The sequence below is a fragment of the Podarcis melisellensis genome (genome assembly GCF_964234715.1).
Source record: "Podarcis melisellensis genome assembly, chromosome: 14".
NCBI classification, from domain to species: Eukaryota; Metazoa; Chordata; class Lepidosauria; order Squamata; family Lacertidae; genus Podarcis; species Podarcis melisellensis.
Window position 1 is genome coordinate 24,885,955 of NC_138546.1, and position 13,762 is coordinate 24,899,716.

Sequence of the window (13,762 nt, forward strand, 5' to 3'; positions counted from 1 at the left end):
ATCAGATGCCCTTTTTCCTTTCATGATTGAAATGTTTGTGCTTGTGGCAATGCCAAGGGGAGGAGGGCAGCAGAGAGATCTTGCTGCCGGCTGGGCAGGCTTCAGAGGCTGAGGCAAGGGGCTTTTTTGCACTCTGGAGCTCAGTGGTAACGGAGAAGGGACTCGTTTGGAAGACATGATGGTTGAAACCAGTGGCCATTCTTGGCCTGCTTCATCTTTCAGCTGTCTCTCTGTGTTTTTCACCAAAGGTGCCAGTCAAGCACGTTTACAGGGTGCTGCAGTGCCAGGAAGAGGAGTTGACTCAGATGGTCTCCACCATGTCTGATGGCTGGAAATTTGAGCAGGTAAGAGAACGGGAAGCAAACTGTTCAGTCTTTCAGGGCCCATACAAACAAACAAAAAAGCAGGCGAGAGGAGTGTGAGGGTTGGAATAATTGTGGGTGTTGTGGGCCTGGGTCCTGGAATGGTCAGGAAGTTCATACAAATAATAATATTATTAGCTTGTACTTTTACAGCAGTTTGCCTGAATGCTCAAAGTGCATCACAAATTAACTCTAGTTGTTTCTTAAAGTAACTCTGTAAAGAAGGACAATATCATTATTTCCCTACTGGGAATAAGCCTTGGATGTGCCACTGAGCTTGTGCCTTAGGAGATGCTTGATTTGCAGCTTATACTCTCAGCCTCTGAGTTGCACCTTCTTGGCATTTCCATGGGAAATCACACAGCAGGCACCAAGCACTTCATTCCTCCAGCACTGTGCCAGGTGGCCGTTTCAAGGCAAAGATCCATTTGCTCCACTTTTTATGTAGAGAGCTCTTGGAAACACAGTCCTCTGGGATTAACTCTGGTGGTGATATGAACACTGCTAGCTGTTTTTTGCGCGTGTGCTGCTCTGGTTGGAAAATTAGAAATTCTCGTAACTAGGCTCTAAACTGTGGCCATGTAGTGATGTTTGTCCACCAAGATGCCATGTCAGGGCCAGTGCTTCAGATCCTGCCATCAGTATTGCAGCACTGATCAGATCACTGGTATTTGCTTGTACAAGCAGAGCAGCTCTCTGTGGTGGAAGATTCTCAGTTAATGGAGATTTGGAGAGCAGAAGGAGGAATCAATCAAAATCTTTTTGGCTAAGAACTGTCCCTCAACAGGCACTAGCTCTCCAAGAGCAAAGAAGAGTGTGGATTCCCCACAACTCTGTCTCTGGGCCTGTATTTTGTACATCCATTGTGGATGGCTCTAGGCCTGCAGTCTTCCTTCTGTGCAACATTCTAGGAGTTTCGCAGCTGTGTGTTTACACAGTCAGTGCTCTGTGTGGTCAGGACTGCTTACACTCCTGTGAAACACTGAAGCCTCCTATCTGCACAATGCCACACTCTCCTGCCTGAGCATGAATTATAGGAAGGGACAGGGGCCACTATTAATGTTAGATGCCCCTTGTGAGAACAGGAAGGAGAGAGCTCCACCTTTATTTAATAGCCCAGAATGTTGACTGTCAGAGCTTTAGTTGTAATCCCTTATTAAGTTCTGTCTGAAGCACAAGAAGAGCCACCCTCAGTTGTCTCTCTTTCCCACCTCCAGCTAGTCAGCATTGGATCTTCCTATAATTATGGGAATGAAGACCAGGCCGAATTCCTTTGTGTTGTTTCCAAGGAGCTGCACAACACCCCTTATGGCACAGCCAGTGAGCCCAGCGAAAAGGCAAAGGTGAGTCATCTTCAGGGTGGAGCAAGGCCCAGCTGCTGCCTTCCTCTGCCATCAAAGGTTGTTTGTCAGTTGCTACTAAGAAAGCAGCTTGCTTGGGTATCCTCTGCCCACCCTTTCTCAGGTGTCCAAGCACAAGACACACATGAGCACACTGAGCAGTTGTGGAAAAAGGAAGCTCCAACATCACACCTCTTATGCAGGAGCAACAGTAAACCAGCCTTGGGTGTGATAGAGCACTGAGCCAGTTTAGGCTTCTGTCCATCTCATTGCTAGTTCTGTTAAACTCAGCTGTATGAAGACAACCTGCCCCATGCAAAAGTAATGGTTATGGATGTGTGGATGTCTAATCCCCAAACACCCAACTCCCAAAGAACAGCTAAACCTTTTTCTGGAAAACGACAGGTGCTATTCTAGGTGTGCCTGCATGTGGGTGCAACCCAAAAAACACAGACACACCCACCAACATGGAAACCTTCATTTGTTGAACCAAAAAATAAAGGCATATAAATCTCATTTCAGTGTCAAGGCTAATTTATGTATGCCAACACAGGCATGCCTTGTTGGCCTGAATATAAGCCACACTTCCCCCCCCCCCCCAAATTCCGACCATGAAAAGTGTGGCTTATATTTGCGACCTGACTGTATGCAGCCAGGAGTGCGGGGCAAACAGTGGCAGGAATGCGGTGAAGTAGTGCCCGCCCTGCATGTAGTTCCCCATCTTCTCCCTCAAGACCAGGAATGGAGAGAACAAGGAAGGGGAAAGGCCGCCAGCAGTACAGCACAGCTCCCCCTTCCCAGTATGCAACCAGAAGCAGCGAGGATGGGAGCGGCTTATATTCAAGTATATTTTCTTTTCCCTCCTCCAATTTTAAAGGTGCAGCTTATATTTGGGCCAATATGGTATATAGACTGGCAGGTGCTTTTGATTCTAACACACCCATAACTCTAAGCTGGAGAATTTAAGATGCCCTGTATTGGGAGAAGGAAAGGTAGGGTATCCCATGACTTCAGGGTTCTCTTTCTTTCTAGTTTCCAACTTGAGGTACCCAAAGTTTCATGGCCTTAAATCCAGCAAAAGCTTTCCTTGTGAGTGCAGGGTGAAAGAGGCAAAGTGGAGCTCTGAGGAATTCCCCCCACCCACACAATTCAAAGACTCGCTACTGAAATACACTTAGTGAAACTTGATCAATAATGTCAGTGATATTCTTACTTTCGAGAAAGTGGTGAGAGTCTGGTATGTGGCTAATATCTCCTGTCCTGAGGCCGACATGGAGCCCAATTCTGGCTGTCTTAGCTCCCCTGAGTTAAACAGTCCCTTGATCTACTCCTAACTTTTCCATAAATCATGGCGAGAAATTTCCCTCTGGCCTGAGAAAGCACTCTGCCGACAGGACTATAATTAGAGGCCCTGCCCTTGGTTGCCAGTGTTATTGTCTGGCTGCTCTGTTGCGGTTAAAATCAGGATGTCTGCGTTCATGTCATGTGGCATTCAGTAGAGACAAAAGGGTCAGAATTCCGGGGGATGGGGGAGAGAAAGGCAAAGGAGCATATGTCCCAAGATGCATCAGGCCTATGCCAGGCTACAGTCGACTGAGATGAACCAAGGTTCTGGTGTCATGCATAATTGTTAATTAACACAGTTGTGCCATGGGCATAAGTTAATGCCAGCCCTCTGCACATTTTTCATTGAGTTTTCAACATAAAATACAATGAAAGCCAAACTAATCAAAAGAAGATAAATAGGCACACAAAAGAAGACAATAAAGAAGTAGAAAGAGATGAGGAGGAGGAGAAAAATAACAAGGTTCTCTATCATAATTATATCTTAACCTTTATTCCACATACAGACGGATGAACCCTCCCAGCTCTTACCTGGGAGCTTGCCCCTCTTCCCCCAGCCTCCCTCCCTGGGAGATGCTGGGCCCTTCATCTTCCATCCATCTGCACCATTTTAAATGAAGCTGCTGCTGCTGTTGTTCAAGAAGCTGGCAAACAGTGTGCCAGGCAGCTTGGAAGCAAATGTGCGATTTCTGTCTCACTGTCCTATTTCACTCTCTACCTTATGCTTTCCCTTGGCCTTTGGCTTTGTAAACAGACAGCCAGATAGTAGAGTGATTGTTTCTGAAGGTGCAAATGATGTGCCGGATGCTAAAGTGATGTTCAGAAAGATCTAAGCTTCAAGATCCTTGCATGAACTCCTGAATTAATGAAGAGGGCACAGATAGGAGGCAAGGTTTTTTGTGTTCATCTGGCACTCTTGCATTGTGTGGCATTTGCATGCTAGAGAGAAGTGGCCATGCTGGGATCTGTGCCTGTTGAGAAGGAGGAAGATGATGTTGGAGTTGGGTGAATTAGTAAAGGTGCAGGGCAGAGCCCGCAGACACAAGGAAGCCCAGCTTCTTGCATCTTCACTAATGGTCGGTCATAGTTCAACAAGACCTCTGGCACACGAGGTGGAATCCAGGTGTCCTTGCAGGCATGAGTGCTCTCCAGCTCACACCCTGCAGAGCAGCTGCTAACCAGCTAAGAAACTGTTTGGATGTTTATCAGGAAAGGTTGTATGGGGGTGGGGTGATGGTGGCTGGGACCCAGGGCAAAGGGACAGGCATCTCTCTCTATTGAGTTCTTTTGAAGAGAAAGGTGCCTCTTATGCACATCCTTAAGCGTTTGCTTTTAAATATATCAACAAAAAAACAACTCGGGCTCCCATGCCCAATTAAATCTTAATTAACCAAAAAAAGTTGGTTGGGGGAAGTTAGACAAAAGGAAGAGGGAATATGGAATTACAGCATCTGAGCCAGACACCCTGAAAGTTACTAAAGTGCTTTCACATGAAAGCGCATAAATTAGAAATACTGTTTTTGGTCTGTGGACGAAAGTTCAATTTCCAGTGTTTCCAGGCTAGTAATGTTTAGCCACCAAAAGGTGGGATTTGACCATAAACTATTTGCTTCTTCTGGATGTGAAACCTATGGGATGGTAACCAGTGACTTACTCTAGTGCAAGGTGAGGCACTCTGTTTTCAACACACCCACCTATTGCAGCCCTGTGCGCCATGTCCCTTGCTGTGCCAGAGGGTCCTTGACACTGGATATGGGTGTTTTGCTGCTGCTTGGCAGCTTGACAGCTGTTTTCAGTGGTGGTTCGCCCTCTTCACACTGTGATGGCTTTTTCCTTGCGTTGTAGCTGCTCTTCCAGCGATTGATTGATTGACTGGCTGCACTGTTGTATTGCTTCTGTGATCAACTCACAGAAGACTCTTCTGGGTTACCCTTCACAATTCAGGGGCTGGCTTGGACAGAAGTCTCATGCTAAGACAAACCCAGGCCAGACTTTTCCGGATCTCTTTCCTGGATCTCCTTTTGTAGGGCAGCTGTTGAAGTGAACGGGCCAGTTGTCCAAAGATCACCAAGCAGAAGCCTTGAATCCTCTCTCAGGCAGCCTGGGGACGTTTGTACTTTACTCACCTTGCACTCTTTTCTTTTCCTTTCCTTCCTGCTCTTTGCACTTGCTTCATGAAACTCAGAGTGAAGACGAAGAGACGGATTACGATATGAATGACTCAGATTAAGTGTGAATGCCATGGTGAGCACTAGGACTTCACCCACCTGCCTGTCCTCCCTCTGGCCTCTCCCACTGGTGCATCTTGTTTTGTGTTTGTAGTTGCTGCCTTGACCCCGTTGCCGGGTAGCCGTAGGCCCCTAGACTGCCTAGTGGTCCACTTGTGTGTTGGCTCCTTTACTTCCTGCTGCTGTTGGTCCTCTTCAGAGGAAATGTGTTTTTGTGGCTCTTCTCACATGGAGGAAAGCAAGACTCCACCAGGGAACCCATCTGCTTTTCACTTTAGAAAACCAGGGGAAGATAGGGGCCAAAAGGTCTGAGTTGCAGTCGTCTTCCTACGATGGTCACAGACATTGGGTTGCTTGCTCTTTTCTTTTTTTTAACTAGTACGCCTTCAGGAATTCCGAATTGCATGCCATGAAACATTGTCTTCAATCAGATGTCTACAATTGCTTTCTCTGAGTTTGGGTGCAGACTTCACATCTGCTATGAGAGCAGGGGAAACAAATTGGAAAGAACTCTGTGTTTGTGGAGAAAGTGGATAGAGTTTCTTTCTCCCTCCTAATACTAGAATTCAGAGGGGTCATCAAGGAAGCTGCATGCTGGAAGATTCAGGATAGAGAAAAGGAAGTGCTTCCTAACACAGTGCACACTCCTGCAAGATGATGGCTTTGAAAGAGGATTAGACAGATTTATGGAGGAGGGGGAGGAGGAGACTGTAGATAGCTATGCGGCCCATAGCCAGTACTGGAGGCAGTTGTTGCACTGCAGGGTGCACCTGTTGCACCGATATTCTGCTTGTGAGCTTCACAGTGGTTGACCACTGTAATAACAGGATAGTGGACTAGATCCAGTAGGTTCATTCCAAGAGGAGTCTCCTGCTCAAAAATAATCTTGGTTCTTTGCTTTCTGGGGGGAACAGCCTCAAGACCGGCCTAACGATTCAAAAGGAGCAGAAGGATTGTCACCACGGCTGCCAGAGCTGTAGTAGAAAGTTGGTCTGGTCCTTTTGCTGAGTGAGCAGACTACAAGTGTGCACACCTTCCCTGTTTTTACCATGATGAAAGGAGAAAGAGGTGGGGAGAAGGGTGCCAGGAGTCTGAGTCAGGAGGTGTGAACTTTTCCAATGGCGGCTCTACCAGAAAGCAGCACTGGGATGGGCTGGAAATTCCTGTGCTTCACACACCCGTAGTGTGCCCCTCCTCCAAGTATATAAAGCCCTGCATTACTGTGTGAGGGACTGGCCTTGAGCTACCTAGTGGATTCCACAATCAAGGTCCTGAGTTGTTTTTAATGGAGCTGATGTGTTGTTGACTCTTATTTCCCCAGCGACAATCTAGTAAAAGCAAGGCATGTTGTGTTTTTCCCTGCTTGCCCTGAGTGGGGATTTGTCCCTGTTCAAGGCCAACACTATCCATTTTCATCAGTGCTGATGCAAAGAGGAGAAACAGGTGAGGATTTTGCAGAGAAGGTCCCTGGGAATTCTTTGGAGGAGAAAAGGCCTAGTGGAAACTGCAGGTGTTGCTGGCCAAATGATGCAGTGCTGAAACATCAACATACATTGTGTTGGCTACGAGGGGTATTTTGCCCTGAGATGTTCTGGGTTCCCAACATGCCAGTGCTATTAAGCAGATAAGGGTCTTTAAAAATAATAATGATTCATGTTATTATTTGAACTATCTTATCCTTGCTTGGTGAAGCCAAGGAGTGAGGCTCCTTGATTCTCTGGCAGAGCCACTGCACTGAGTTCTCCTTAGTCCTCGTCCTCCTCAAGCAACACAAATAGTGGCCTGGAATGTGGCTCTTTGAGTGCCCTTCCCAGGTCCTTCAGTTGAGGGCTGAAAAGTACCTCTGATCTGTACTGCACATCCCCAGGCGAGGAGGAAGGCAGCAGCTTGTGGGCAGCCGAGGCCACCTGTGAAGTGTCAAGAGTGCACAGCCTGCCACAGCAACACCTTTATTTCCTGTTCTTGGCCAAGGTGTCTCCAAAGTGACTTGGAGTTTTATGGTGGTTTCTTCTAGTAGTTGATGTCATCACCACCTGGTTCCAGGCAGGGAGGAGGCAGCCAAAAGGATTCTCCAACCCTGATACAGGGCAAGATACTTAATTGCTAGAAAAATCTATGAAGCCAGGATATTTACATATCTTTCCTTCAGCATGTGAAGTTATACCATGGAATTATTAAATCTCACTAACTGGATCCCAATTGTTGAAAATTTGATAGAGGGACCTTATGATTGTCTAAAAACGTGTTACACATTTCTGCCTCAAAGAAGAGAGTGAAGTGTACCCCCTCCCAATTAAAGTGCATACCGGTAATCCTTCAATATTGTTTATACACAAACTAAGACACTGATGACTGAACACACCGGAAAGTGGGGTATTTGTACATCTTTCTTTGGAAAAGGCAGACAGGCTGTACTGTATTAGAAACTTTAAATCTAGCACACTGGCTACTGAAGACATCCTCATTGCTTGAAAAACAATAAAATAAGCACTAAAGTAGGGTATCAAAACTGGAGCAAAGAACCCAGGCAGGCATGGTTCTGCAGCCTCAGGTTGTGATCTACAACTGTTGTTCACTTGAATTAACCTTTCGGAGGGGAGGGGGATTTCCAGTAGCTGCACCCCTACTTGCAGATTGCAAATGTCATACTAATAAATGCCATAGAGTCATAGAATTGTAGAGTTGGAAATGGATCTCCAAGGGTCACTTAGTCCAACTCCCTGTAATGCAGGAATCACAGCTGAAGAATCCCTGACAGATGGCCATCCAACCTCTGCTTGAAAACCTCCAAGGAAGAAGAGCCCACACCTTCCGAGGGAGTCCATTCTACTCTCAAACACTTCTTACCACTAACGCTTAGTGAGAACATAATCAGTAAAACGAGCTGTTGGTTGCATATATGGCCCCTTTTTCAATCCACAACTGTTCTTTTCAAACTGGGAGCTGGACCACTCACATACACTGGCCTAGCTGTACAACCTAGCTAGTTTTGTAGGGAATGGGTGAGTCTGGCCTGTTGGCAGTTCCCTTAATTAACTTCCTATGTTTTGAGTAGCAGCTGACTGCCTAGTTCACCATCATGTTCCAAGGTGTCTTGCGTCAGAGAACAAAATCAGTTTGTTTGCCTGTTTTAAGGTTTTGCCTTCAAGAATGCCGGAGTCCTTCCACTGTGTGAGTCTTGCTGGAGAACCTTACCATGCAGAATCTCACCACTTTTTGTTTGTTTCCTTCCAGATCTTGCAGGAGCGAGGTTCAAGGATGTAACTCTGCCCCAGTATTGAATGCTGACAAGTTTTCCTTTGCATTGCCACACGAAGAGGCTTGGCACCAAGAGGATGTTGCTTGTTCAGACCATTTCTGTAGTTCTGGATTTTGAACCCTGAAGGTGGTGCTGGAGCTGGAGCTGGCTGCTTGCAGATGCCTGCCTTCAGCAGCAAGAGGGGTTGTGTTGGCTCTGGTGCCCGGTTGTGCTGATCTTAATCCCATGGAAAGAAGATTTGACTTCACTCTATGCTTTCCTTCCGAAGAGATATAGCGATGCTTTGCTGACTGTAGGGAAACAATTTGGGTTTTAATAATTGTAGGCAGTTCAAGGTCAACATACTTGGTGCTATGAATAAATTACAGCCCACATGTGGGCAGACATCCTTAAGCAGCTCCAGTTGACTGTGGCGGCTGCTGTACATTCCTTGGGGATCTATTGTAAGAATGCACTAGCCCAGACTAAGGGAGGGGTGCATCTTCTTCCCCCTCCCGACCCTGCTTGCTTCAGTACCCAGAGGGTATTCTCTTCTTGGGAAGAAGGTCTTATTTTGCCCACATCTCTAGGGACAGCCTTCCTCTCCAGGTAACTTGCTCCTGCAAAGGTTAACCTCCAATTTTAGCTACGCTTTAGGATTGAAGCCCCAGTTAAACAAAAATAATATGGCAAATACCTTGCCTTGCACACATGTGTGCACACACGAAAAACACACACACACACACACCAAAGTTGCGTTCTTTGTTTTTAGAAATGCCTGCAAGTATTGCTACCCCCGTGGACTCACAGCACTGAAGATAGACATGGGGGTTGAGTCTTCATGGGTGCTCCATCATGAAGGCTGGGAATGAGAATCTCTGTGCTCAAAGGCACCAGAGTTTGTGCAGCTGAAGGCAGGAATTATTGTGATTCTTTAACAGATGTTTACAGTCATTTCTACATTCTCTTATCTATGCAGTTCCTTCTGATGTTTGGCAAGTACTGTCAATAACACTTGTGGTTTCATTGAGAGAGGCTTGTGGTAAATGTGAAGAAACACAACTGGAGCTTTTTAGTGTACTGTGTTTAAATGAAACCATTAGCATGTCTTTTGAAAATAGATTTAAAGGAGTATATACAGATCTCTCTGCTTCATAGAGCACAGAGAGGAGCCCTTGCTTGTCTGAGGCTCTCTTAACATGCTACCTATATTTTAACTTTCATTAAGCAACTCACAGAAGCTGTGTGTATACACACCCCTTCCTTTTCCATTCAGATGTGTGGAGTCCTCACAATCTTGAGCATCCCTTGTCTGCCTGCATTTTTGATCTGGTTTTTGGCAAACCTTTTCTGCCCAGTAGATCAGCAAGTGGGCCATTTGTCTTTTGCCATGGAGACTGGTCTGCACAGAAAGTTGCAAGGCCCTCCTCAACATTGAGTAATCCGTTTGTCTTTTTTAAGATGTTAGCATTGAAATGAATTTACTAAAATGTAATTCTTCTGAAGGGTGAAATGTTTCTACTTTTATACTTTTTTAGGCATCTTGTGTTTGATTACTGTAAAGCGAACGCCAATGTGCTAAGAGATCACATTTCATGTACGTAGAAAGAAATGTTACTGCGAGTGTGTCTGCGTGTGCATGTGTGTGTGTGCACACACACATATATGCAGATGCAAAGATGGCTCTTGAATTGGCTGAACAGGCCTTGTTCTCCTTCAGGCCCCACCGTTACTGTGACGCATTCTGCCAGGGCAGTCTGAGTGGCTGGCTTGAAAGGCCTCCATCTCCAAACAGCCTTTCCTTAAAGGTGGTGCACATGCCTGTCCAGAAACTGCCTTTGAATGTTTTTGCTGTAAGTAGCAAAGGATTTGACTGACACAAATTTCAGGCTTGAGAGGGGGCAGCAGCAAAACATGGTGAGTGTAAGGAGGTGGAGCACAGAAGCAGCCACTCTGTCCATCAAGTGGCCAGTGAACGTGTTTGCTGCTTTGGGGTGGGATTTCCCACGTTGCTGCCACTGTCCCCTTATGTCCTTGGAGGAGGGGATTTTTGATGTTCCTCTTGTTCTCCCTCTGACCTTAAAGCCAGAAAGCATCAGGAGACACTTTGGAAGGGGCTGAAGCCAGTGTCTGTCAGGGTGATAATTTTGGCTGCAGGCAAGGTTTTCTCTCTGCATTGGTTTGGCTTCTTACTGAACACAGAAAAAGTTTTAGCATGTTGAACAGTATGAAATTTAAGTTGCATCCTAGGATTTAACCTTGCAAGTGTGGAATCTTTTTGTATTCTTCATGATTGTGGAATGTGGTCTGTGGTATAAAGCTTAGCATGTTGAGAACCTCAGCTTCCATTGTTGGCTTAAGAAAAAATACAGGTTTCTTGCTCTCATGATGGGTAATGTAGGCAGTGAGAGGAGAGCTCAGAAAGCAAGTGGGTGCCAGACTAGGCTTTCCTATCCTTTGTGGCTCTGCTTCTGTCTCCCAGAACTGCCACCTCAGGCCTTTTATTCTCTCCTTTTCCCTTTGTTACTTGTCTGTAGGCTCCCGAAACTTGGAAGCCAGGTATCTTTTAAAAATTAGGGGAAGTATTTAAACTGGCACTGCAGAATATCACTTTCTTTGGTACAAATTTTAGATTGTACCAAAAACCCTATACCATGAAGTGTAGAGGACAGCAGGTAAAGGGCTCCCAGGTGCCTTCTGCTTCTTTGCTCACGTTCTTTAAGGGGAGAGAACAGGTGCTCCATTCAGCCACTTGCCACTTTCCTCACTTCAGTGTGTTAGTGTCTCTGTGCATTCTGCAAATTACATCCCCCCCTTGGAGAATGACAGATTTCAGCAGCTTAAAAAGGCAAACTTTCCCATTCCCACTGAAATACTAAAGTGGACACAGACAACTTTTGTTGCACTGCTCAGCTGTAGTTTAGCCTCAGCTTTGCCTTCATTTTACTCAGTTTTTTAAAAGAAATGTCAATTATTTATTTAAAAGGGGGTGGGGGAGAGCAAATGTGAAGTTTCTCATGTAAACAAGGGGCTTGAAGCCCCCCCCAGGAGATCATTGATTCTCAAGGCGCAAAAGTCCCTGCAATGATGCCTGACAACAACAAAAATAGATGCTTCAGTTACATCTGTGCTCATTTAGCCATGCAACTTTCTGTCTTGTCTGTCCCATCCCTTGCTGCCATAAGCTGTCATTTAGTCTGGAAAAAGCATACCCCATTTCAGACACTTGCAAGAAAGATAAGTTTAGAGGCACACATACAACTATGGCCTGACACCCGGATGCTGCCATTCCCTGACTCTCACATATTTTAGTAAAAGGTGGGTAGAATGAGTAGAGAAAATTGCTTTTGTCGCAAGAGGAGAGATCGACCCGAGGCCTGCTGTGTCCTTGTAGAGGGTGGAAGGGAGAACACTCCTTTCTCACTGTCAGAGCTACCACGTAACAAAGTTGAGTGTTGCCAAACATTCACATGCTCTCCTACCCCAGGCGTGGCAGCTGTTGCCTCTGTTTCATTTCAAGGTTCTTTCTGATAGTATGCTGGTCTCTGGAGCAAATGATCTTTCGCACTGATATAGGACTAGGGCCAAACTATGCTCACACATAGGACATCCACACCATCAGGGATTCTGTGCAATTGCTACTTGTATGTAGGGGTTCCCTTGCAGACAGCCAAAATCAGTCACCGTCAGAGGGTAGGACTGGTATGGCATTAGAAAGAGATGCATGGACTCCCTCTGGCTTAAAACCAGTAGTTCCCTGCATGTGAGTTAACACCTGAATTCAAGGAGAAATTGAGTTCCTTTGAAAGGCTGTCGTCCAAGTTTAGTCATTGTCTACTTCTTGGACCTTCCTTCAAATTCCATTTTTAGTGCTGTTGCTGAACTAAGATATTTTTCACAGCCCGGGCTACTTTACCTGCTTGCAAACAGAAAATGGATTTGAAACAAGCCTTGAAGTGGTTCTTTGCTTATTCAGTGCTCCTTCACTATCTTGGCCATCTCTGAATCTTGCTTTAGAGCTGCCGTTTAAGATTTGGTAATGCATTTACTTAGGGAAACATGGGTGCCTCAAGCTTTGTGACAACTTGCTCCAAAAACGAGGGCTGAAAGGGCTACCTGGCTGTAATAGTCATGCAGTAGGAATGTCAAGGGCTGGCCTTTCCACAGAACTTGAATGCAAGTTAATGAAAGTTTGCTTGCATCTCGGTGGAGCCGTAATCAAGAAGATGCATTTGCTTGTGAACACTCCATCGTTTACAAAACTGAAATGTCATGTGTGGGAAAGTGTTTTCTGTCCTTCCATAGGGTAGAAAACAGGTCATTGCTTGGGGCCAAGTTTATCAAAGGCAGCGTTTTCACTGTGCTTACAAAGGACTAGATTTTCTGTGCACCTGGACAGGAAGCAAATCTGAATACTTGATGCATGCTTTACTTTTTAAAACATAACTACAAACCTAGAATTATTGCTGCTACTAGTCAGGGGGGCTGTGTAGTGCATCCATGAGCAGAGGCACTCCTGTGCCTTTGAATACAACAGTATGAGGGCTTCCCAGGAAGGGCACTTGGTTGCCTTTTGGTCTGATCCAGGAGGGTTCTTCCTACATTAAAACTTCCCAGGTAGACCAACCAACAGGAGAGGTGAGATCATCACTCTGCCTTCCTCTGTGCTCTGGAAAGGTTGACCGTTTAAAACATTGATGAGGAGAGGCTGGTTTGAAATTAGGCTCTTCCTGTGCCTCCCCTCCAACCCACCAGTTTCCTTTCTGCCAGGGTGGGGGAAGCAATTACATCAATTTTTTTTATAAAAAAATGTGGTACAATCTTATCTTCCAGACAGTGGATTAGCAATAGTTCTTTTTTGCACCAGTTCTTTATCTTTGAAGAGTACTTTTTGCAGCAGTTTGACACCTGGCATTGCACCCTTCCCCACCTCTGTACTTTTGGCCTGGCTGTGAGCAGAACAAAATGAAAGATTTCTTAGAGGAGTCCCTTTCGAGGCATCTCCAGTTCGTTTTCAGGTGGATGTGTCACTTCTGGAACAAATATATTACTGATATGTGTGGATGTTTTAAAGAAAAGTTTCGTTACACTCGCTCCTTGTAAAGTGCATGAAATAAACGTCTCCTTTCTAACAAAGCTGCCGTTGTGGGTCTTGGTTTCTCGGGCTGCGCTTGCTGGGCGGTGTCGGAGCGGTGTCCCAGCCTCTTCAGGGCGCAGCTGGAGTACGGCTTCCAACCTTGCTGCTCCAGC

At 45.8% G+C, this 13,762-nt stretch overlaps 1 protein-coding gene across 2 annotated transcripts in view; it reads left to right on the plus strand.

Annotated features, from left to right (window-relative positions):
- PDPK1 (3-phosphoinositide dependent protein kinase 1) overlaps positions 1–13,305 on the plus strand; it is a 41,731-nt gene extending 28,426 nt beyond the window's left edge. For both annotated transcript variants that reach the window (XM_081888256.1, XM_081888255.1), the window contains 3 exons: positions 249–344; positions 1,580–1,705; positions 8,509–13,305. In XM_081888256.1, the coding sequence (XP_081744382.1) occupies positions 249–344; positions 1,580–1,705; positions 8,509–8,538 (252 nt within the window). In that variant the 3' untranslated portion in view covers positions 8,539–13,305. The remainder of the gene's footprint in view (positions 1–248; positions 345–1,579; positions 1,706–8,508) is intronic.
- The last annotated feature ends 457 nt before the right edge of the window (positions 13,306–13,762 follow it).